Source organism: Dama dama, chromosome 18 (genome assembly GCF_033118175.1).
Source record: "Dama dama isolate Ldn47 chromosome 18, ASM3311817v1, whole genome shotgun sequence".
In the NCBI taxonomy this organism is placed as follows: Eukaryota; Metazoa; Chordata; class Mammalia; order Artiodactyla; family Cervidae; genus Dama; species Dama dama.
The window spans coordinates 60955952-60980660 of record NC_083698.1 but is presented as its reverse complement, the minus strand read 5'-3'; the positions used below and the strand labels follow the sequence as shown (position 1 = coordinate 60980660).

Sequence of the window (24709 nt, the reverse complement as noted above, 5' to 3'; positions counted from 1 at the left end):
AAAAGAACTTGAGCTTTATTCTAAGGACAATGAATGTTCTAAGCAAAATTAAATGAAAACTATTGCACTGTGGAGAAAGTGTGAGCAAAGAAGGTATCCTTAGAGATCATTTGGAGGGGAATGGAGGGTGGGTATGGGTTTTGGGGGTCATGAAATGTTCTACACAAAGGCCACAGAATTACGTGCTGTGCCTTACAGCTTGATAAAGCTTTTTCCCTCCAGGTGAGAGATGAAAACAGCTCTAGATTAATGTATTGGAAGTAAGGATGAATTCAAGAGATACTTATTTAAGAGAACCTATAAGGCCTTGTGACTGACAGGATATGAAGGTGAGGGAGAGGAACAAGTTAGTTAACATCCAAGATTCTGGCTTAATCAACAGGATGGATGATGGTGCCATTTACTGACATAACCAGAACCAAACATGAGGGTGTGGGTGGAGAAATAAAAATGTTGAATTTGAGCTAACTTTGAAAACACTTAAGTTATGGACTGTTTGTGTCCTTCCAAAATTTGTTGAAACTCTAATCCCAACTGGGTGTTGGGAGGTGAGGCCACTGAGAATTACATCACGAGGGTGGAACCCTCATGAATCTGACTAGTGCCCTTGTAAGAAGTGGCCCAAGAGATTACTGAATCTTTCTGCCACAGGAGGATACAGTTGGCAGTCTGCAAGTCAGAAGAGGAATTTGTCAGAATCTAACCATGCTGGCACCCTGACCTTGAACTTCCAGCCTCCAGAACTGTAAGAAATTTCTGCTTTATAAGCAGCCTAATCTATGGTACTTTGTTAAGCAGCTCCAGTTAAAACTGTATCCAAGTTTGGCTCAGGTGAAGATCTGGGCTGAAGAGAATCAGCAGAAGTCATTGAAGTGAAGAGTTTTGTTTAGGGCATATGTAAGATATGGTTAGAGGTGAAATCAGCAACGGTCTGAGAAAAAGGCTCTAGGGGTAGGTGGAGGGAGAAAACCAGAGGAGCATAATGTGACAACTGCAGTTTAGAGTCTCATAAAGTGTTCAACAGTGTAAAATACTCTCATGTTTCAATGTAAAATGAGCAAAGTATCCTCTGGACTTAAAAAAAATTCAAGTTTCAGTGGGGTAACAGTGGCAAAAACTAGTCTGAGTTTGCCACAAGTTATAAAAGTGACAGTAAGGCAAAGAAGTTTGGAGAACTGCCAAGAATCTTTATTTTTCCTTCACTTTAGGATAATTTTGCAGGACACAGAATTCTGTGTTGCTAGACTTTTACTCTAAACACTTTAAATATTTTATTCCATTTTCTTGCCTGAAAAGAAGCTGAATGTAATAACTATGTATAGGTATTTTTTTTCACCTGGCTTCTCTCAGGATTTTTTCTTTCAATTTCTATAATTTTAAAACAGACCTAATTTGGACTTCACTCAATAAGGAGTGGGCAGCATATTAAGGTTTGTAAACGTAATCAATTATATACTCTAGGAAGACCAGAATCAAATCTAGGTAATCTAGAATCAAACCTTTATATTTAAGGCCTAAACCAACGGGGTTCCAAAAGACTATTGCTTTGAAGAGTGTACAGACTGTGGTTTCCTTTGTTTGGGATGAGGCTTAGGCGTCATCCCAAGTTTTTTCAAAAGTACCCAGAGATGATTCTAATAGGCAACTACGGTTGAAGGCAGTCACTGAGCTGTAATTTATGTTGCTACAGTAAGGCTCAAATCGGACAAATATACATATAATCTCAAACAAAATTCTGAAGAAATCACCTGTAACAAACTAAGCTGATCCCATAAAACTATAATCACACCATTCACATCACAAAAGAAAAACAGATTTTGAATATATACAATTTATTTAATAAATTAATGTCATTCAAAATACAGTGCCAGAACATTATGCAGTTGAACATGCTAGTAATGTTTGTCATGAAGCACCTGTGCTCATGTTAGATTGGCGGCGGCCCGCTACTGCTAGTGGTTCCTGGGATTAATGCCAGAGCAGCACTAGTTATCTGCTCTTCTGCACTGCTAGTGCAGAGAATTCCTGAACAGTTCACCTTTCTAATCCTACCCCCCCACACACAACAGGTTAAAAAAAACACACCCTGACAGCTAACAAATATCTATACACAATCACTCTACAGTAATGCTTATTAAATTAAGATGTAATGACCTGGTTAACCCACTCTAAATCTTTAAGATGGAGAAATACAACAGCAGCAGGTAGTTATATGCATGAGCCAATGTTAATGTAATACAGAAAGTGGAGGCATTTACTGATTAAAGCTCCACACAGACCCGCACAATGAGGGACTAGCAATTCTTATTGCAAGCCCAGCAACTTAAGTCCACACCTGGTAAATGACCAGCTGATTGGAAGACCTGTATTCTAGATAGACAAGTATAAGTTAGTGAAAAGAGAGTACATGCACCTAATAGTATATAGTTAGACTGATCCTGCAGTCATACTTTCCCTGTGCAATACCATAAAATGGAAGATCTTCCTCAACTATAGGATTTAGACAACATTTCTATGCCAACATGGACACTAGAGTTAAGTGCAGCTCAGTTAACTACACTGAAAAAAACTATATTCCAGGACTTCAAAACAGAAGCACGGGAATGAAATACATATACTAAAATAACCTCAGCACAATTTGCGATATACCACACTAGGAACAGGAAACTAATAAGTGAACTTCTGGAACTGTACATACACAGGGCTAACAATGTTAGATAATTCAGATTGTTATGCTCTCATGATACACATAAAAGTTTCTCAATTATTGGATAATCTATTTCATTATGGAAGCATATCTTTAAGATTCACTGATATATATTATACTGATGCAAATATTAAGTAGGGCATAAAAATAAAATTTATCAAAGATAGATTTTTTTTTATGTACTCATAGTCAGTCCTTTCATAGTCTCTCATTAAGCAAAGAAAATGACAAAGCAAACAGATGAAGCGTGCACTCCCTGAACTCCTGACTATACAGGCGGTAGTGCAACCATCTCTCCATCCATTTCAAACTCCTCTGTTCCATCCGGTGAAAAAAGGTACGTTGGTGGTTTCCATGGAGATTCTTCAAGGCAGGATGGATACAGTTTCCCCACAGTGCATCGAAAATCTCTCCCTAGGTCCCAGAGTACACGTTCAGATATATGTTGCCGCAGAGACCACCGGTCAAGTTCCAGATCGTATTGGTAAGTGACGTATTTAGCCCTCTCATTTAAGTGGGTTTCTCGCATAAACACACACAGAGAATTTGAGATTACAACAGCTCTCACACAGGGATCTGAGTACCTCTTAGCAGGGATGTTGGCTGCCATTTTCCACTCATTTTTATTCACATCATAGACTTCCACAGTTACTGAAGACCCATCTACAGTGCCAGAGGGGAGTCTTATGCCAGAATTGGTAGCAATGTGCAACCCTCCGATATAGAAAATTTTATCACCGAAAGCTGCAGCTGAAGCAAAAGACCTGCTCGTCTGTCTCATGGCCATTTCTACCCATGAATCAGACCTTGGAAAATAACAATACATGAGGTTCAGGGTCATCACATAAATGCAGTCATGAACTACAACTGCTGCACTCCACTGCCAAGCACAAGGCAAAGGGCTTACCATTGTCCATTCATCCTTCTCAGTGTCATATCTTTCTACAGTCCTCCGATTAAGTTCTCCACCCACACTATCTCCTCCGATTGCATAGATATAGCCTTCACAGCAAACCAAAGATGGCTTTACGCGGACAAAGAGCATCGGGGTCTTTGGAAACCAGGTATTTTGCTGTGCATCAAACCAATAAAAGCAATTCACAGTTCTAAAGGCAGTCTGAAGTTTGCTTGTTTTACTGTGATTTGTTTTTGTGTTTTTCAGAGGAACTTGACCACCTGCTATATAGATGTCATTATCAGGTGTTACAACGGTCCCAACCTTATGTAAATCAGCTGGTGGGCTGCATAGCTTGTAAACTTTTTCTGCTTGGGGACTGTAACAGACTGAAGAGTAAAGACTACAAGGATTTTCTGAAGATGCTTCAATGAAAATCATCATCTCCTCTTTAGTCATTCCAAGTCTTGGTTTGAAAAACTTGGGCATGGACTTATACAGACCTTGAACAACAACTGACTTATCATTGGGTGGCAGACCTTGAAACCAAGCTCTCTGTGTTACTTCTGAAAGTGCATCAATTCTGATTTGGCTAAGAACCGAAGACAAATACTGGGATCGTGATTCTGTGTTGTACTCCAGCCACAGCATAGCAGCTTCACGAACTGTCTCCTCCTTTTCTACATTTAAATTGTCACTACTGAGAATGTCTATCAGTAGATCATGTGACAGCTGCATGAAAGCTTCCTGATGATACACAGCCGTGAACTTGTGCTCCACCATCCTTTTAGCACTTTGTTTTAATTCCTCACAGCTGAACAGATCAGCAAAACTCAATAATCGCACACAATTCTCTGCATTTATTTTTTTAATTAAATATTCTCGACAACGTTGTAACACATCTTCTACCTAAAAATGGGGGAAAAACAAGGCTGATAAAGGCAAGCTAAACATTTGTTATGTAACACACAAGTGTATTAATCAGATCCTTATACTGTAGTTTTATTTTTAGGTACACATGTTTGGGCTAAGAGATAATGTCTTCCAGTAATAAAAAACTAGAAGACTGTGCAGGGGCTTTCCTGGTGGCTCAGAAGGTAAAGAATTCGTCTGCAATGCGGGAGACCTGGGTTCGATCTCTTGGTTGGAGAAAGGAATGGCTACCCACTCCAGTATTCTGGCCTGGAGAATTCCATGGACAGAGGAGCCTGGCAGGCTACAGTTCATGGGGTCACAAAGAGTCGGACACAACTAAGCGACCTTCACTATGTATTGTTTTGCATTTTTCTTCCTGTCTAGTGGCCTACTTAACTGCCCTATTTAGGAGTCAGTAGTATAACATTAGATAGGCTCTTGGGGACTTCCCCAGTGTTTAAGAGTCTGAGCTTCCACTGCAGGGGATGCGGGTTTGATCCCTGGTCAGGGAACTAAAATCCCATATCCCACATGCTGCACAAAAAGAAGACCCCCCAATAAATGGCTCTTAAAAACCTAAACAGCCTAAAGGTAAGGAAATTCATGCATAAGTTAAATACTTTTAGGCTTTAAAAAATATGTAACTGAAAAAACCAAGTAAGAACAATGTAAATTGGTATAGGAAATGATTATTGTTGAGAAGTGAGAATCTGGTTTTGTCAACATGTATAAGATATTCATAAAAAGGCAGAAATACACAATGCCTAACGATGGTTATTTGCCTTTCTTACCTGGTGCACTAAGATAACCAATCAAAAGAAAACAGTCAAGTGGAGTTATAAATAATCTACATTTAACAACCATCTTAGCCACTCAAAGTTTCCTAGATTTGTTTTTTCTCAAGACAAAACAGATCTCAGTTGAGTTACAAGTGCTACCTACTATATTTATTCCAGATCACAGTGATTAACTAGAAACAGTTTGTGATAAGAAGTCACGTTGCTTGGATTCAAAACTTGGATAGGCCAGTCAACACTTGTATAATATCAGACAAGTAGCTTTCTTCTCTAAGCCTCAGCTTTCTCCTGCATAAAATGGGGAAATCCTTTAAGTGATTGATTATTTTAGGATTAGATGAGAACCGATATATAGCATCAGTACAGTATCTGGCATATAAAAACATTTCATGCAGTTAATAGTGAAAGCCATGCTGGCAGTCATAAAATGCCCCATCCCAGACTTGCCAGGGCAACCTTAGTCCTGGAGGCAGAGTCTGGGTTTGCATTTGGGTAAGCCTATGTCTAAGGGTTTCATTAACATGATTAAAAAAAAAAATAAGGAAAGATGTCTCTATTTACAGTAACAGTGTTCTGAAACCCATATTTCTTAAAATTCCTCAATTATTTAGCAATTCTAAAAATACCTTCTTTTAGTTCTTGGCTTTTAAAAAAAGTAATGAAATCATTTAAATTATAGAAGGCAGTGCTTAGAGTAGGCATTTCTCCCTTTTAGGTCTGGATTCAGGATATCAATGTCTTCCATTGTAAAGCACCAGGAAGCTACCATGGGCTTCAGTTTCCCCAGAATTACAGGTACTGTAGGACACTGCACAATTGGGAGGCAGGGAGAAGAGTACAAACTAAAAAGGAGGAAAGCTACTTAAACTGGTGCGCAACCAATATCACTGATGTTTATTCAGCAAGCATTTATCCAGTACCCACTAGATATCATGAACTACACTACCAAAATTTAACCTTCAGTTTGATGATTCTCCCTTTGGAGAAACTTATTTCTGAAAATACAAAGAATTATTCCAAATAGGAAAGGGAATGAGAAAAATATTTGTTTAGTCACATCATACAACATGTGGGATCTTAGTTTCCCGGCCAGGGATCAAACCTATATCCCCTGCAGTGGAAGTGCAGGGGATTCTTAACCAATGGACCACCAGAAGTCCTGGAAAATATTTTTATATGCCTCTTAAAATTTAAAAGAAATGTTGAAGGGTGGGAGTCCCTGCTGGTCCAGTGGTAAGACTCTGCTTCCACTGCAGGGAGCACAGGTTCCATCCCTGATTCAGGAACTAAGATTCCACAAGCCACATGGCATGGCCAAAAATAAATAATAAAAATGTTGAAGGGGAAACAAAGAGTGAGAGAGTGAAATAGTCTATCATATGTAAATATATCATCACTTTTTAGTTTAATTCTTAATAGCTCAGTGTGTTCTCATGCTATTACAAATATTTGTACGATAACTTAACAATCTTGACATTTTCCATGAAAAGTAATACCATCAAAAATTAGCATGTCTAAGCTTTTAGCCAAAAAACAAAAGCGTTTAAATTTAGTAACACTGTTAAAAACTTTTTACTTAAGATCTAAATTCTGTGGTATACTAGGCAGAATATGAAACTAATATGAAATTTTCATCTATCTTTTCAGTAAAGTTCCCATCATAAAACTAAGTTTACTAGATGATCAAATTCTATTGTTTTTCTTTTACACCTTTTAAAACAAGAAGAAAAACTTTACATTCTAAAATCTGCAATAAAATTACATAGCTATAAGACATCACTGATGAAACAATGTTTCTTAAGAAAAATAAACCACAGTTAACACATACAACTGAGAGAAAAAACTGCTTACCTGCAGGAAGCAAGCTGTTTCATAAAGCTGTTCTACAGTGCTGTCGTTTATTGCCAAGTTACCCGTGTATGTATAGGTTATTATTATCTGTAAGGTGGCTGAATCCACATTCCTCAGGTGTATGTGTGTCTGTTTGCTTTCACTTAGTCCACTCATGAACATGGCCCTACAGTAAGGGTGGGAGGGGGAAACAAAAGTAGAGCTAAAAAAAAACCACCAAAACTAGACCACATAGAATGTTTATTTAGGGTATTTGCTGATGGACAACTTACAGGGAAAAACTTTTGAGGGAGGCAACAGAAAAGTATAATCCAGTGCCAAAGCTATACCAAACTATTCCACTATGCCATTCTGAATGATAATATCAAAATTAATTTACTCCTTATAGTCAACAATGGAATTTAGCAATAAAAGGAACTCTTTAATATGTTCACAGATAAACCTTAAGATCAGTATGGTCAGTGAAAGGCAGATCCAAAAGTCCACATACTATATGATTCCATTTATATGAAATATCCCCCAAAAGCAAATATACAGAGGCAGAAGGAAGATTAGTAGTTACCTAGGGCCATGGGTAAGAAAGGTGAGTGACTGACTATAAGTGGGCATAAAGTGATGGAAATATTTCAAATTAGATTGTAGAGATGGTTGTACAGCTCTTTAAATATACTGAAATACTTAATTGTATGTAAATTAGCTCTCAACAAAGCTGTTAAAATTTCAATTTACTCAAATAATATCCTAAAAATATACAGGACAGTTTCCTAAAAATTTATTACATGCAAGAAAATATGCTGTAAAGGCAATTATGAAGAATACAAACTAAAATGTCCACATATAGGGGAGAGATGGAAAAAAAAATGCAAACAGTATTACTGTATGTATAGAAAGCCTATAGAGATCTAAAGTGTGGTATCACAACAAATAGCCTGGGCACCTCAAGGACAAGATGAGAAATGCCTTAAAGTGGATGAAGTAGTGAGTCAGGGTAGAACAAAAGAACTTTTTTGGGGGGGTACAGCTGAACCTAAGAGGTTCAGGCATTTAGATCACAGAGGCTTTTAAAATGAGACCCAAGAGGCAATTCCCTGGCAGTTCAATGGTTAGGACCCGGTGCTTTCACTGCTTGGGCCTGGGTCCAATCCTGCGTCGGGGGTAAGATCATGCAAGCCCAACAGCAGAGCCAAAACTTTTTACTGAGCTTCCTTGTAGATAATGAAGAATGCTGAAGGGTTCTGAGCATGGATTCACTAGCATAATAAAACATATTCTAGAATGAGTACTCTGTACTGACAGATCTCAAGAGCCAAAGGCTGGAGACCAGAAAACTGCTTTCTAGGCTACTGTAAATCTATGTTAGAAGTAAGAACCACCTGACTGAGGATGGCAGAAATGGATACAAAAGCTTTTACAAAAAACCAAACAAGATCAGGTGATTTTCTGAACACTGGCAATAAGAGTAGGAAGCAGCCTGTTGTTTTTTAGTTGCTAAGTTGTGTGTGGCTGTGCGACCCTGTGGACTGCAGCATGCCAGGCTCCTCTGTCCTCAACTATCTCCCAGAATTTGCTCCAATTCATGTTCATTGAGGGGGTGATGCTATCTAACCATCTCATTCTTTGCCGCTCCTTTCTTAGATAGGAAAAGAATCAAAGCTAGCTCTTTATTTTCAAGTAAATGAAAAAAAATATTGTTAACCATTGAGAGGAAAATTGTAAGATGGAGGAAAAAAGTTAATCTTGTAAAAAAGGTGAGTTAAATTTTAGATATGTTTAATTGAAGGTGTAGGCAGCTGAGTCAAACAGAAATAATATAATAATCAGTTAAGTATTTAATATTACTGAAACTATGAAGAAGGTCAGGCATTAATGCAACAGACTGTGAATTATCTACAAAATGTCATGTGTTAAAGCCAAGTAAGTTACATGAGAGAGACTAAAAAACTAAAAGAAAAACCCACCTAATGACCAATGACCAACCTGAGGTAGAGTTCTATTAGAAGAAAAAGTAAGAATGACAAAAGGTTGAGAAACATTCATCAAAGAAATAAGAACAAGCCAGTCAGTATAATGCTACTCTGGGCAAGAGAAGCAGGGTGTCAAAAACTAGAGTGTCAAGGGTAACAAACGTAGCAAAAGCAATTAGAAAAGCACTGGTGATTTCTGGTGTAGCTCACAAAGAGCAGTAAGAACAGCAACTAACTTGAGGCAGTTAGGGAATGGAAAAGTGGCAAAAATATCAATCAAAAACTGCCTCCCAAAGAATACAGACTGGCCATAAATAAACCTAATCAAAGTAAAGGAGAACAGGAATTATTCTCGAAAAATATCCAAGATGTATCAAGAAAACTCTAATAAAAACACCCAAGACTACTGGTGTCACTTGTTTCACAAGTCACTTGTCTCACATGGGAGATAACCAAAAGCAACCTGAAAAAGAATTACAAGAGATCTGAGTAAAAATGGAAGATTAGGGGTCATGTGCTTTTTATCTGTTCCAATAAAAAGTAGTTAACTTTGGAAGAGGAAGTAGAGTAAGAGAACAGCTGGACTATACAGATGACACCGACTGGTTATTCCAGGCTATGGTTTCAGATACGAGAATAAAGGACTTCTGTGAAGGATCTATGCTTCCCAAAGATGAGACATTAGGGGAAGCTCAGCCAACTTGATCATAAAAATCTGAAACAGGCTTTTTAAAGAAAAGAATAAATACTGAATTGCACAATATTATAGCAGGCTGAATTACCATGGTGAGAGAGGTGCTGAGTAATTTTCAAGTAATCCCTTTCACTTGGGGTCTACTGTATATGTTACTAAGAAGTAGAAACTATTACTTCAGAGGTTCTTGGGATTTTAGAAGTTTTTTTTTATTCTTGGAATGGAACTGGTAAACTACAAAAGAAGGTACCTAGTTCAAAGGACAAAATTTCTCATAGTAAATTTCTAATGGTTAAACTGATAGCAACATATGTAAGGATACTGAAAATCTACAAACTTGAAGGCAGAATCCAGTTGAAGAAACCTGGGAAAAGATCAAGTTATTATTGTGGGAATATACAATAATAATTATCTATCCAGTCCTGAGAAAAGATATATATGGGAGGAAAAATTAATATGTGTTTTGGTCTTGTGGATTATGAAACTGGCCCAGACACAGGATTGTAAAGATGGATGGGTTTAATCCCAGACATGGGCAGAACTATTCTTTCTATTGTTATTTCAAATGCCTATTATCTGATGTGCTTTAGGAATTCACATTTAGCAAATGTGATTTGCTTAGAACACCAAAGATGCTAAAGAAGGGAACTAGTGATAATAACAGCAGCCTTAAAGAGATTGTGTTGCTTTTAAAATTGTGATGCTAATGAAATACTTAAACTTTTTATTTAGTCTTCCAGGAAGCCAATTCCAACCCAATTAGTTAAAAGATAAAGAATAACCTCATGGCTAGAGAATTTAGAGAATAGCGTGTTATCTATACAATAAAAAATAAAGTTAACAAGGAAGAAAAAAAAGGTAAGACACCTAACCTGTAATCGCATGTGTTACCTTCCTTATCAAGATGACAATTAAGTAAATAGAATTTCTGCATAGGTTTAAAAGTTACACAAGACAGCTACTAGGGTAATAACCACAAAAGATTCTATGATTACAAATACCAATCTGAAAATCCACAAGTCATAAAGCTTTCCAATAAAGAGTTAAAAAGAATTCATTTGAACCAGTCCTAATGAGATGGATGAAACTGGAGCCCCTTATACAGAGTGAAGTAAGCCAGAAAGATAAAGAACATTACAGCATACTAACACATATATATGGAATTTAGAAAGATGGTAACGATAACCCCATATGCAAAACAGAAAAAGAGGCACAGAAATACAGAACAGACTTTTGAACTCTGTGGGAGAATGTGAGGGTGGGATATTTCAAAAGAACGGCATGTATACTATCTATGGTGAAACAGATCACCAGCCCAGGTGGGATGCATGAGACAAGTGCTCGGACCTGGTGCACTGGGAAGACCCAGAGGAATCGGGTGGAGAGGGAGGTGGGAGGGGGGATCGGGATGGGGAATACGTGTAAATCTATGGCTGATTCATATCAATGTATGACCAAAAAAAAAAAAAAGCTTTCCAATAAAGAATAATCAATTCATAATTAAAAGCCATTAAAAAGGGAGAATTAAGGGACCTAGGTTTGACTGAATCTGTAACTCTGAATTCCTGACACTATCTACTAAGCCAATGGAGATGAAAAAAACAAAAACAATCCTGACAATCACATCATCTGGGAAGCTCTTAAAATATACAAATCCTGAAACTCTAACTCAGACCCAGAGTTAGACCCAGAAGAATCGTTACTTCTGGGTTTGAAATCCAAGAATCTCTATCTGTAGAAACAAGGGAGGATTCCGAGGATCCTCTCTAGGTCCATTAGGTTTTCTAGAATTACTGTTTGCAAATATGTTAAGTTTTCTAAGATAAAAATAATTTCAATGTCTGAAACTATGAAATATCCACAGCTAAACCTGAAAAAATGGCAGGCACAGCAAAGCAACTGACAAGGCAATCTGGGCGTAAGCTTCTATAATCATCGTGAGATGTGTTATACTGAGGAATGTGAAGTTTCTACACCTTCCTCTATGTTAGCCTTGAAAAGTTAAGATTATACCTGTCCTGTCTATAGCTGCCACTAAAAAGCAGCAGAAAGTAACTTTCATTGATGATAGCCACTTAAGCCAGCTAAGATTTGTTGTACAAATATACCAGTGCACATTTAATTCATCTTTATTCACTCTGTCCCTTTCAAATATTAAGTACAAATTCAACCTAAGGGCAGTGACCATAGGAATTTCTATGCCTTAATTCTATTCCTCCCATGAAATACATAACAAAGGAAAACCTACCTTAAAAGATGAAAAGTTATAAAAGCTCATAAAAATGTAAAGTTTTATTTATAATTAACAAACAATTAAATCAACTTCTAAATTCTGAGGCACAGAGAACAACATTATCAGTTATTAACTATTTCAATCTGGGAAGGAGTCTGGTAAAGCTAAAAAGATATCACAAATGATAAAAGTAACCAACAGTGAGCAAAAAATTCATTTTTTCAAAGGAAAAAAAGTCCTTAACACATCTAAACACTACCAATTATCTTCTAGAAGTTATTATTAAGTATACGGTAACTCTTAAATTTATAAACGAAGACCATTTTCTAAATTTAACATTTTAAAATCTTGTAAGTAAGTGAAAATTACACCATTCATTTTCCTTTCTCTTTCAATGAAAAAAACAGCACTGTATTCTGAACCTTTTTGCTTCCGCATCATTAAACTTAACCTTAATTTCAAATTTCTTTTATTTAATCTTTGTAAAAACTTCCCTTGCCTGTCCCTTATTTACACACACAAGGAGGTGACTGGCAAGCACTTTATCACCCAAATAGAAGAGTTAGGCAAAACATTAAGACATCTAATTTTTTTAAATTTAAATAGTGTTTAAAATAATTTCTATCAAAAGGTTAAAACAAACTAACATTCTGCACTTGAAATTACAAACTAATCAAGATTAAAAGTACTTACCTAAAATAAGAGCTACATGTTGCAAGAACCATCTTATGACAAGGGAATTCAGTGCCCTCAACAATTAACACTATGTCAGTAAACAACTGCTGTTCATAAAACAATTTTAACTGCTCCAACAAGGACACAGCATATTCAGTATTGATCTGCTTCTCCTCTTGAGTGGACATGACTGTATTCCATTAATATCTCCAGGAACAGATTAGAATAAAGTCAGTCTTACTGATGGAAGGTCAAGTGAATGCTTCAGAAATAAAGAAAGGAGAAACTCTGCTTGCTGTTATCTGCAGCATTCAGAACCAAGACTGACACACTCACTAATGAATAGTATCTTGCTATAGGCTTAGAATCACTACTAGGTCATCCTGTGTTAATTAGGTTCTTCAGAGTTTTTCAACACAGTCTGCACACATCTTGCTCAAATTTGCAACTGTTCATCTCAAAAGAGAGTAACACACGAGGTAGATTTTGTGGCAACATCCTATGTTCAGCGGATCCTCTGGAGTAACTAAAAAAAAAAAAAAAAAATCACTCAGAGTATCTAGGCCAGTACATTTTTAGAATACAATGTTTAAGCAGACTTACATATCAATTACATTTTTTTGAAGTTCAACTTTAGACATTACCATAAAAATAAAACATGAGAAAAGGAACACTTTTAAAAGTTTATTACATGTGTAGTTTTAAATTATCCTTTTGTCTTCTATAAAAAAATTAAAACATTTTGGAAAGTAAAGAACACACCAATATGTATACATTTATAAAGTTCCTTAAAAACATAATTTTACTGAAAAACAAAAACACACAGTATGATAAAATAGAGAAGTGCATTACTACATGAAGACTTCATATTATACAAATATGAATGTTTTCAAAATGTGTAAATTTAAAAATTTTCAAAAGATTCAAATCCAATTTTTAGAAGATTCATCTGGAAGAATTCCCAAAAATTGCCAAGATATCTGAGCAAAAGTAAGGCAAGTTTTTCCTCATGACTTATCAAATATTAAAATATACTAACAGTTCTACAATAAAGGCAAGTAAATAAAACCCAAGTAAATAAAAATAAGTAAATATAATACACTAAAGTTAAAAAAAAACAGGTATTAGATATGATAAAGAAGTCTTCAAATTAGAAGACTGGGTTATTCCAACAAATAACACTGGAACAACTGGATACCCCCAGGAGGAAAAAACAAAACCCAGTACCATTCATCAAAAGAAATTCCAACTGCATTTAAGTTTCATTTTAAAATATTACTTGGAAATAAGTATTTATAATGTATGGCAAATGAATTACAAATAAGGAAAAAGTATATAATACAGAGTTCTAATAATAGTTAAAAAACTATCACCTGTTTCCTAATTAGATGATTCTTAGTTCCATAATCAGGAAGTCAAGTGCTGTTGACATGAAAATTATTAAACTATTTGACCATCATCTAGAACTACTACTACTTTTTCTCACAAAAATATCATCCAACTCTCAAAGAGGTCACATTGTACTTTGGGCCAAGCTATACTATTACATAAACTGCTAACCTGATGTAGACTGTCAAATTTCCAGCCAAGTAAAGTATAAGGAAGTAACTAAAACAGGTGCAAAGCCAGAGACTGGGTCATTTAAGGTAATGACTTTGCTCTTCCAGATCTGAAAGTTACCCTATAAATCTAAGTTTACTGCATAACCTTTAAGGCTAATAATACCTAAAATCACTGGCTATTTTCATATATTAATAATGCAGCAAGGCCCAGTTTTGTTAGTGAGGGTGTTGGAAATGAGCATTTTTACACAGGAGTGTAAGTGATACATACCTCCAAGCCCTTAATCAAAACTCTTAAAGCCAGCTATGTTCTGGAATTTAGGATTTCTCATATCTTACAAAGGTAATGTGGTACATATATCATGTACTACAAGCAGTCTGGGACAGAACTCCATAACTGAACATCCTATTTTCACTGAGGGAAATATGAATAGTATGAAAAATAATGCTATACAGAGTCCCATTATTTCAGATCAAGTTTTACAAAAACAAATTTTTTTAAACTTGATTTTAAGAGCTTTTTGAATTTCAGAATTGCAAAGGAAGTATTACAGAACACGTAATATTTGGCACTGTAAATGCTTAATATCTCAATCTTTCAATTCTGCCTGTAAAAATTTATCTGACAGAAATGTATATATTGATAGACTAAAAGTCTTAACTCCAGCTGCAGGACCCCAACTGTCCCCATCCATGTTTAAACCAGGTGACAGGAGCTGCTGGCCAGGGCCAGGATGAATTTAGATGACACTCTACATTCCAGAATTCCTTGCAGAGGAGCTGTACAGGTTCACTCTGGTTATTTCTCCAAAACTTCATACTCTCTTAACCTGATTTTTTTGCAGTTCCTTTTTTGAGCCCCATTTATGTATGTCTCCATTTTATTAGATTTGATTTCTTTTTATCATATTCATGATACTGTATTAAAACAATACTAGTCTGCTTTTAGAAAATTACAGTGAGCCAACTTTATACAATCTTATTGTCACTGCCTTATATACCCCCATTTCCACCCTTCCTTTGAAATCTAGGGTACATTGTCTTCCTAACAATTTTTATTTAAGATATCTCAACATTAAAATAGGCAGCAAAAGTCATTCAGACATTATATAAATTTAATAATTTACACAGGTCAGTATCTAGTACAATTCAAAATAAAATTAAGTGTTGCTTTTCTGGGAACATAAGAGTTCAAAATGTATTAACTGAAAATGTAAAAAACGGCAAAGTTTAAAATGGCCAACCAATAACCTTCAAAAGGCCCTTAAAATCAATATACTACATGCTCTGAAACATTTCACAAAGTCTGAACTATACTACTTAATAACCAAAGATTGGACACATTTCACAAATTTCCCCTTAATTCCCAGGTATCAATGAAATTGTTTACTTAATTTTCGATCATGAATTAGTGGCTACTTAAATTTAACTCCACAAATGTTTTCTGAGTATTTACTAAGGGCTGGTCATTGTACTCTAAGTACTCAGACTGAGAGTTGCCAACCATGAGAGCGCCAAGACACCAAGTGCATTTACTCTTACTACAGCCAAAACATGTCTATCCATTAAAAAGAGTGTCTTTATTCTAGACAAATTCAAATCTAGAGGCAGGCAAAAGAATAAAATCTAGCTGTCATGATCTTTCATTTCTAAACTTTTGATAGAGAAGTAATACAAGAAACCTTATTCTTTATCATAAGGACAACTGTAGCACAAGTGAAATGAGCAGAGGAGGCAGCTGGCATTCGTCCCACCGCTAACAGCGGTTCACACTGCAGAGGAAAGAAACATTTACTGAAGGCTTATTTAAACCTTCTTAATTTTGTTAACATATGCAATGACTATTAATTAAGAAACTCAAAAACTTTCAAAAGGTATACTACTTTCTTTTCTCATCATAAAGACAAAATATTTTAGGATTCGTAAGCATAGTTTTTGTCTCAAATGCTAAGTCTGCTGCAGTCTGAAAACAGCAAAAGTCAACATATAAACGTACGGACATGATTGTTTCAACAAAATGTTCTTTACAGAAACAGACTACAGGCTAAATGTACCAATCTCTGTTTTAGGTTGCTTCTTGATCAAATATTAAGAATTTTTTTAAAAGGTGGTAACAAAAATGCACAACTCAAGATATTTTTCCCAGAAGAATGTTTCCCCTTCAAGTCATAAAAACAAGGAAAAAGCACAAACCTTAAATGCTTGAAAGTTGAATTAAATATAATTCTTAATCTAACCTGTCTATATTCCACCTTTCAACTGAAATATTCTAACATCCCTTACCTAGTCACACCACCACTTTCCCTACTTACTACAGGCTCAGTCAACTTTTGAAACACTTAAAAAAAATCCAGTGTGAGTATCCTTTATTTGGGTTAGAAAAAAAGGACTTTTCTAAAGATAATCTGCTGAAAGAAACCCACAATGAGAAAAAACACTATTTTAGAGTCAAAAACACTTGAATTTCTTTCTTTTTTAAAAAAATCAACTACATCATTTCTGGAGAAGGAAATGACAACCCACTTCAGTATTCTTGCCTGGAGAATCCCAGGGACAGAGGAGTCTGGCAAGCTATTGTACCAAAGGTAGCAAAGAGTTGGACACGACTGAAGGGACTTAGTAGGTACAACTTATTTACATATATTTGAAAAACAGAAGATGTGTACAAAACAATTCTGTGTAAAGACATTCAATGAACACGTGGATTCAGCAGATGAACTGACGGCCAAAGACTAGGAAACCACTATTAGTTGCCGCATTTCCTGGTATCAGGTACCTTAAGATTAATAGAAAGTTCCTATAATTTAAAGGTAGTTGTCAGGACATATTTCACAGTGAGAAAAGCCAACTAGAAAAAGCATTAAATGGGAGTCATACACACACAGTACAATGACATTCAGAATCTAACAAAGTAAAATGTACTCTGGCATATAAGGTATGCATATTCTTATTTCTTTTTCTAAGTTCTTGGCTAAATTCAGTATTTTTGATTGATCTAATTGATACCAGTGGATAATAGCAATGAATAAGGCCAGAATGCTTTATACAGAATGATATCCTTTCTTCTACTTTTCACCAACTTTCTGCAAATAAGTAGAGAACAAAGACCAACTTATGTTTTAATCTCAGAGCTTCCTATAAGAGTAGGAACTTTATAAGTTAATTGCAACTGAGGGAAAAAAAGCAAAAACTTGGATTCTAACATTTTCTCTAGGCTATGCAAGTCTCCAAGGTTCTACTGAGTGAATTTTGCCACACAAGATAGTTTCAGAGCATTCTGTTATTAAATGGTCATCAGGATTAAATCAGTCAACAATCCACAGCAATACACACAATTCTACTTAAAAATCTGAAATACCTCTTACAGAAAGTTGTTTCAATACTTGTTTTCCTCCCTTGATCAATGTGACTATAAATTTTGTAGGGGAAGCAAATGTATCTAACTTCACTTTAAAGTCTAGCTTTCATTCCCACAAGTGTGTCATTTATAGTACCCTTCCACAGAATAGATAATAGGAACATAAACAGATACAAAAGAAGTTTTTCCAATGTTATACAGATAAGATCTGGAGGATACAGAAAAGAATAAAGGACTGAATAACTACTGAATGTGACAATCAGACTGATCAGCAATTAACCAAGCTGTACATGTGAAATGAGGAAGGATAAAAAGATCAGGTCATTGTTGTTCAGTCGCTAAACTGTGTCCTCCTCTTTTGAGACCCTATAGATTGTAGCCTGCCAGGCTCTTGTCCATGGGATTTCCCAGGCAATAATACTGGAGTGGGCTGCCATTTTCTTTTCCAGGTGAAATAAAGGAGGAGGCTGCAAACGACAGCTGCACAAAAACTACATAGTAATGATGAAACAGTGATAAAGAGGAAGAGCAGTGGACTAAAGGTCATCACCTGTATGAAGCACTTTCAAGTTGTATATTATTAACTTAGGTGATGCTCGAACTACCAGTGTTACAAATGTCAATATAGAAGATCTAAACTTGTTAGAAAAAATCCAAGGCTATTCTAATGTCAAGTATTGCCAAAAAATTAGAGCATGGACTGTGGAGCCAAATTACTTGGGTTGAATTCCCAACTCTGCAACTTACTAGTTGTGTGACTTTTTAAGTTATTTCCTTTTTGTGCTGTAGTACGCTCATCTGTAAAATGCAGGATAAAAACAGAATTCTTCTCAACGGATTAAGGATTAAATGAGCTCATTTGGAGCCGTGCCTGACACACAGAACTACTACTCTGTGCAAAAAAAAATAATTTGTAACTATTTTTCTTAACACACTCACTTACTGGTCAAGCTTTTTGTAGTACCTTCCCACCTCTGAACCTTCATACCTACACAGGTCTAAGAGTCCCAATTACAAGGTTTCAACACTCAAACACAGTTCTCTTTTTGCCTTGGGTGAATAGCATTTTATATAAGAGAAATTTATTCAAAGATTTTAGGGAGTATTTTTGATGGTACAAATCATGAAACATACTAGTACAACAAAGACTAACCTTGAAAAGGCTGATGCCTGTGCAAAAAGACTAAGTGATAGCCAGAAAGGCACCAGTCATAGAACAAGCCTTTCTTCATTTCAGTAAAAAGATAGGTTTCTCCTTCAGGGAGGACAATATATTGGTGCCAGAAATAGTTTGCTTTCAAGTTATCAAAACAACCCTGACAGTTGGGAATGTTTGGAAAACCACTTCATCTTCAGATTGATTGTCAACCACTACACAGACAGAATTTTCTGGAATTGTGACAAACATCAATTAAAAAACAAACACCCTGACTTTTAAAGAATGAGTTTAAAGTTAAATGAGTTAAAGTATGAGTTTCAGAAATTTCAGTACAGCTTCCTCTACTCCAATCAAGTTCAGAACCTAGGTGTACTCCCTTCTTGACCCCTTTTCCAAGGAGAGTGAAAAGACCACCTGACTCCATCAAGTTAATTATGCTCAGTATCCTAAGTAAATTCAGGTCACAAGAATAGGCTTCTGTTCTACATTATGATCAGTAAGTTATCTCACTTTTAAAAAATTAAACAATAAAGGAAACACCATTTGTGATAAAATAATTATGAGTATAGTATATCCTTTTATTTTGGTTATCACTTTTCTTTTTTCCTCTCAACTCTGCACAGACTTAAGAAAGCTGAATATAGACCAAAACAAAACTGATCTTAACTTTTTCAATAATTTCACTTTTCACCAAATCAGTGATTTTTTTCAATCACAGTAACAAAACTATTTCCAAGATATTAAATATATTCATGAGGTCATTAAGGGCACAATCACTTAACAACAATTATGGCTACTTAAGTTTCTCAGTTTCTTAAAAAAATTAAAAGAAAGGTAAACTGAGGAATACTTAGAATCCCCTGCCAACCATGGAACCTATTTACATGTTACCACTTGTCAGAAGTATGGGAGGGAGTGGAGCTGAGGGAAAAAAAGGGGGGGAAGAACTGAAAAAGTATCTCTCATTAAATGATTACATTTTCTCCAAGTCTCCTACTATAATCCCTCCTTCCCACACAGAAGACTCTAGGTGCTGAAAAATCCTGGCAAGTGAACAGGGAGTAAACTTCACATATTTAAAAAGTTACTTGAAAACAACCTATCATTTCTAATACCCTCAGTAATTTGAACATAACCTGCTCTACTCAAACTCTACAAAACTGAAAATGATTAAGACTAAGATATAATGAAGGACTTTGGCATCTTCATTCATAGTTTTTATGACATCAGGACCAATCCTTTTTCCTACTCTTAGAAATCTGAGCAAGAAGAAAAACAACTCTTTTCTAAGTAAATGAGTAAAATCTTTGGGAAAAACCAAAGAATCTTTTGCCTTTTAAGACTGCATTCAAATTTCTATAAATTGACCATTCACTTTAAACAGAGTGTTCAATGTTTGGATGTTATGAAGTAGCTAATTATTTCCTTTAACTAGGAGAAAGAAAATCTGTGGAGGAGTGTGCACTAAAGTACTGACACCTCTATTCCCAACCACCTCCTTAAGGGCCATGTGAATAACCAAAGCTAGCAGATTCTATGGTAATGCTTAGGAGAGCAAAAAGGAGAGAAGAGTTATAGCACTTAAAACTCTTCCTACAAAGAGCTGTCTGTAGAGAAAAAAGAACCATGTAGAAAAGCATGAACTATAAACCAAGCTCAACAGGAATGCCATAGCCCTGGTACTGTTTACTGAGGACAACAACCTCTTGAGAATTTCAGGGCCCAATCCAAAGGGGCTTCAATAAGCAACAAAAGATCAAAGTAAAGAAGTAAACTTAACATTAGCAAAATTCCACATCATCAAGGCTGGAAAACAATTGACTGGTTAGACTTTTCAATTTACTTTCGGTCAGAAAAAGTCTTTCTTTTAAAAAAAAAAGTCAGGAAAAAAATCCTAACCGAAGGTTAACTAAAGTAAGCCACTCACAATTTCGAGATTTGAAGTTCAAACGATTCAAACTCAGGCAAAAATTCAAAACAGCGAGAAGCAAAAACCAACCAACCAACCCACCTTACTTTAAGATAGAGAACCACTGTTAATTCCACTTTGTTGATTAGTGATCTCAATAGAAAAAGATAAAAACTAACTGTAGTCAGAGTACACTGCTGATAGGGTTGTTTCTAAATGCCCGAATGCTAAGTGAGCCAGACGTACAGATTCATGTTATCAACAACACGTGACGTCCTGTACCCTACGTTTTTACAACGCTGATACGTTAGCTAGGTATTTCACACAAACATACCCTTTCATGGGTAATTTTACACTTTCGATTCTTTTTCCATTTTCATTTTAAGGGGGTCATCCGTGGCATCGGACAACTCTAGAGATTTGTGGGTGGTATATTATTCTCCCTTTGAGGTAGTAGAAACAGAGCTTTGATTAATAAACCAGGGGGGATAAAAGAGCCGTTAACTCAAAACAACCGCTCCACATCGGGATATTCTACTCCACAGCTTCTTAATTCACAGGGAGAGAAAGGTGGTCGAGTTCAAATAACTTAAGAGATTTCAGTCTAAAGTAAATACGTACACAATTTTCCGTTTCAAAGAGCAGCTTCTGCTTTCTTTTTAAAATCATCAGTAGACCCACAATGGGACCTCTGATAATCTAGACATCTCTTGGTTACTTCAGAAGTACCGGACAAGGTAAAAACGCAGGGCTTGCCCTCCTACTGCCCACCGTCTCGCGAACACGTCGCGAATAGTTAAGGGAAACAGCTTGATTCTGGCAACGCGGGCTCCAGCCGGGGCCAGGGCGCCGCCCGGGAGACCCGCGGCCGGAAACGCCCCCGCGAGCGACTCACTCAGCCGCCCCTGCCCCAAGCACCGGCCGGACGCCGGGCCGCAGCGGGGCCGCCGCCGGGTGTGGACAGAGGCGCCGGCCGCCCGCGCCCATCCCCCGCCCGCGGCGGAAACGTCTCCGGTTTGAAAGATGCCGCCGCAGCCGCCCCCTGCCCGCCGAGCCACAAAGGGCCGAACCCCCTCCAGCCGCGGCCCTCCTTCCCTAGTTCTCCACAGGTCGCCCCCGGGTCCCACACCTGGGGCTGGCGACTCCTGCTCACCCGAGTCCCTCAGTCCTGAGGGTGGGGATCCAGTGCGGCCGGCGGCCCCGAAGACGCTGGGCCCCAGGAGCGCGGCGGCGGGGGCGTGGCCCTCCCGCGGCGGCTAGGGCCGGGGTCTCGCCTCCGCCTCCCTTAGAGGAAGGCTGGCGCCGCCGCCTCCCCTTCCTTCCGGTTTCCCCTCGCGCCCTCCCTCGGCCGCTCAGTCCTGAGCGGAAAACTGCGTCCTCTCTGGGCGCCGCCGCACGCTCCTCAGGGCCCGACCACCGCCAGACTCCTCCCCCGGGAGCCGCGCCGCCCGCCCTCGCCGCCTCGTCAGCCCCGGGGCCGCGAGACGCCCGGCTTGCCGCTCCCACCCCGCCCCTGCGGCGCGCTCTCGCGCTCTTGGCGGGCCCCTTTCGAGGCCCGGGGACGCGCGGACAGCGGACCGTGGGCCAGCCTTCGCCAGGTTTCTTTTCCCGCCGCGCGCGCGCGCCTAACAGCACAAACGTCAGTTTTGCAGTTTCCCGGGTTCTTGGGACCACCCCCCTAACCCCTCCCGCCCTTACCCTCGCTTCCCCCGCCCTTTTCCTTTGCTAGATCCCACCGGAAAGCCAAAACAATTGGGTCCGCGCAGGCGCGTGGAGGAAGCGGAAAGAGCAGGAAGGGCGGGGAAGGCGCGAGGTGACGGGGAAACGCTTTTGAAGGGGTTTCCCTGGGAAGGTCAGCGGAGAGTCCGCGGAGGGCGCGTGCGCGGCGGAGGGGTCGCCCGCCGAAGCGCGCGGCTGTGGGGCGCCAGGGGTGCGGATGAGGGAAGGCTTCAGGCCTAACCTGGTGAAAAGAGAGTCCGGAGAAACTCAATGCTGGGAAATGCGGACAGCCAAACACCAAGTTTTATGCCGTAGACGATTTTTTCCCCCTCTCGAGATACAGAAATTTGCAGGCTGAGTCCGGGAGTGGGAACACGGTGGACTAGACAACACCAGACCAGGGAAGAAAGGGAGACGCTGGGTGAGTGGGCCTTGTCTCCTCGGCCCCTTCTCTCCAAAAGACGCTCTCCACTTATCAGAGCACGTTCGGTTTTCCAGTACTCATCGAGAGAGACTTCATGTCCTGGTCTCAAGGCCAGGGGAAAACTCAGAACAGCACCTGAAAGAGCTTGCAGTTCTGGGGAGTGAACCGTTGGCGTGTGGAGGGGACGCTCTTCAGCTAGTTTGTGCTGCAGTGCCTCGGCTTCCAGCTCCCCCCAGTAACTTCCAAAGGAGAGCCTTCAGCTTCACAAAGCGAGGCCTTTGTAACAGCCGTAGGCTGTGGCCCACTCTGGTGTGGTTAACTTGGTACGGTTTGCTAGCAAGCAGAAAGCCACAGATCTACACTCTAGTTTGACAGAAGTTATTCATAGATCACAAAACTGTCAGAAATGCCCACATAGACTTCACCCACCTTCATAACTTCCATTCTTGGCACAAGCCCAATCTGGAGAATGTACGTGACCAATTATAAACTACACACACACATGTAACTGAAGAGCTTCTTTAGGCCAGATTAAATCAACTGAATACACACCAAGATATGTATGTCTGGAATTACGGCAGAATCTAGAAACTAATTCAAAGTATCTTTTATTGACTGTCCAGTATGCTCTCACTCTGCTTAGTCTGATTAAATGTCTGTTTTTGATACTTAAGATTCAAATCATTTAACAGATGGTTGTGTTCCTACTCTGCAGGCTGGATCCTGGAGATGCAAAGTCTAAACAAGAAGGAAGAAACAAAAAAAGAGTTTGTGTTTCCTCCTCTAGAAGACAGAATCATTTAAAACTTTTTAAAGACGAGTATCTTTGTATTTATTTTGGCCTCACCGTGCTGGCATGTGGGATCCTAGTTCCCGACCAGGGATGGAATCCCCCCACCCCAACCCCGCATTGGTAGCAACGAGTCTTCACCACTGGACCAGAAGGGAAGTCCCAAGGAAGAGAATATATTGATAAGATTTTAGAAAATTCTGAAGCATGGTGCATATTGGACTGAATCTGGGGTTACTAGTTAAGGAGGCTGTAAAAATAATCCAGACAGGAGGTGGAGAGAGTCCAACCTAATGTGAGGATAGTGAAACAGAGCTGGACTTAAAACTAGCTAGATATAATATGTAAGACTCAGGCACTAAGAGGATGAGGGGAAATAAGAAGTGAAGGATGACTGAGTTTTCCGGTTAGGGTGACTAAATAGTAATATCAGTAACTATAGGAAAAGTAGCTAATTGTGAGGATAAAAGACTACTAAAAGGTATCATTTTAACAGTTAGGAATGCAATTCCTACTGCAGTGGCTTAAAGAAGGGTCTGTTTAGTCACATAAATCTGCAGGTAGTTGGTTATCCTTGATTCAACAGCTCTAGAAAAACAGAGCTCAAATGTCTCTGAGTCTTTTAACATTTCTCTCATAATTCCAAGATGGCTGCAAGTTTTAGCCTTTACATAGTTAGTTGTCAGAGGCAGGAAGATAGGGAAAGGAACAGCTTCAGCCATCTTTTTCTTTTTTTCCCCAAGAAAGTAAAAGCTTTCCCAGGATAATACTCCATACCCCAACTCAGCAGACATTCACATACATCTCACTTTCTAGAACTGTAATTCAGCCAACTATAGCTGTGAAGACTTAGTTTTTCCAAGGTCTAGCAAAAGCCTATTTGGGTCAGACAAGTAGCAATCTGTTACTTAGTTAATACTTACAGCATTACTTTATAACATTTAAAACACTGTGGGACGGCAGGCTGGATTGAAGTTTCTAAAGTTTCCAGACGAATCTTTTCGGTGTTTTATCTTAACTGGAAAAAGAACAGGTTGAACATTTATTCTCAAATATT

At 38.3% G+C, this 24709-nt stretch overlaps 2 protein-coding genes across 4 annotated transcripts; one reads left to right on the top strand and one right to left on the bottom strand.

Moving 5' to 3' along the window:
- Positions 1-1815: 1815 nt before the first annotated feature.
- On the bottom strand, positions 1816-22009 carry KBTBD2 (kelch repeat and BTB domain containing 2). 3 transcript variants are annotated; one of them, XM_061165408.1, is made up of 4 exons: positions 21873-22009; positions 12750-13257; positions 7166-7331; positions 1816-4511 (listed from the first exon to the last, which is right to left on the bottom strand). In XM_061165408.1, exons 2-4 carry the CDS (start codon positions 12917-12919, stop codon positions 2976-2978), a joined length of 1872 nt encoding a protein of 623 aa, XP_061021391.1. In that variant the 5' UTR covers positions 12920-13257; positions 21873-22009; the 3' UTR covers positions 1816-2975. The 3 variants fall into 3 exon arrangements, with proteins under 3 accessions (XP_061021391.1, XP_061021392.1, XP_061021393.1); XM_061165409.1 differs by having other exon boundaries at positions 21849-21988; XM_061165410.1 differs by lacking the exon at positions 21873-22009 and adding an exon at positions 21341-21524.
- On the top strand, positions 20944-24666 carry LOC133073030 (uncharacterized). The gene is made up of 5 exons (XM_061166535.1): positions 20944-20950; positions 21516-21733; positions 21819-22317; positions 22449-22532; positions 22782-24666. The coding sequence occupies exons 1-5, from the start codon at positions 20944-20946 to the stop codon at positions 23024-23026; spliced, it is 1053 nt and encodes a 350-aa protein (XP_061022518.1). The 3' UTR covers positions 23027-24666.
- The last annotated feature ends 43 nt before the right edge of the window (positions 24667-24709 follow it).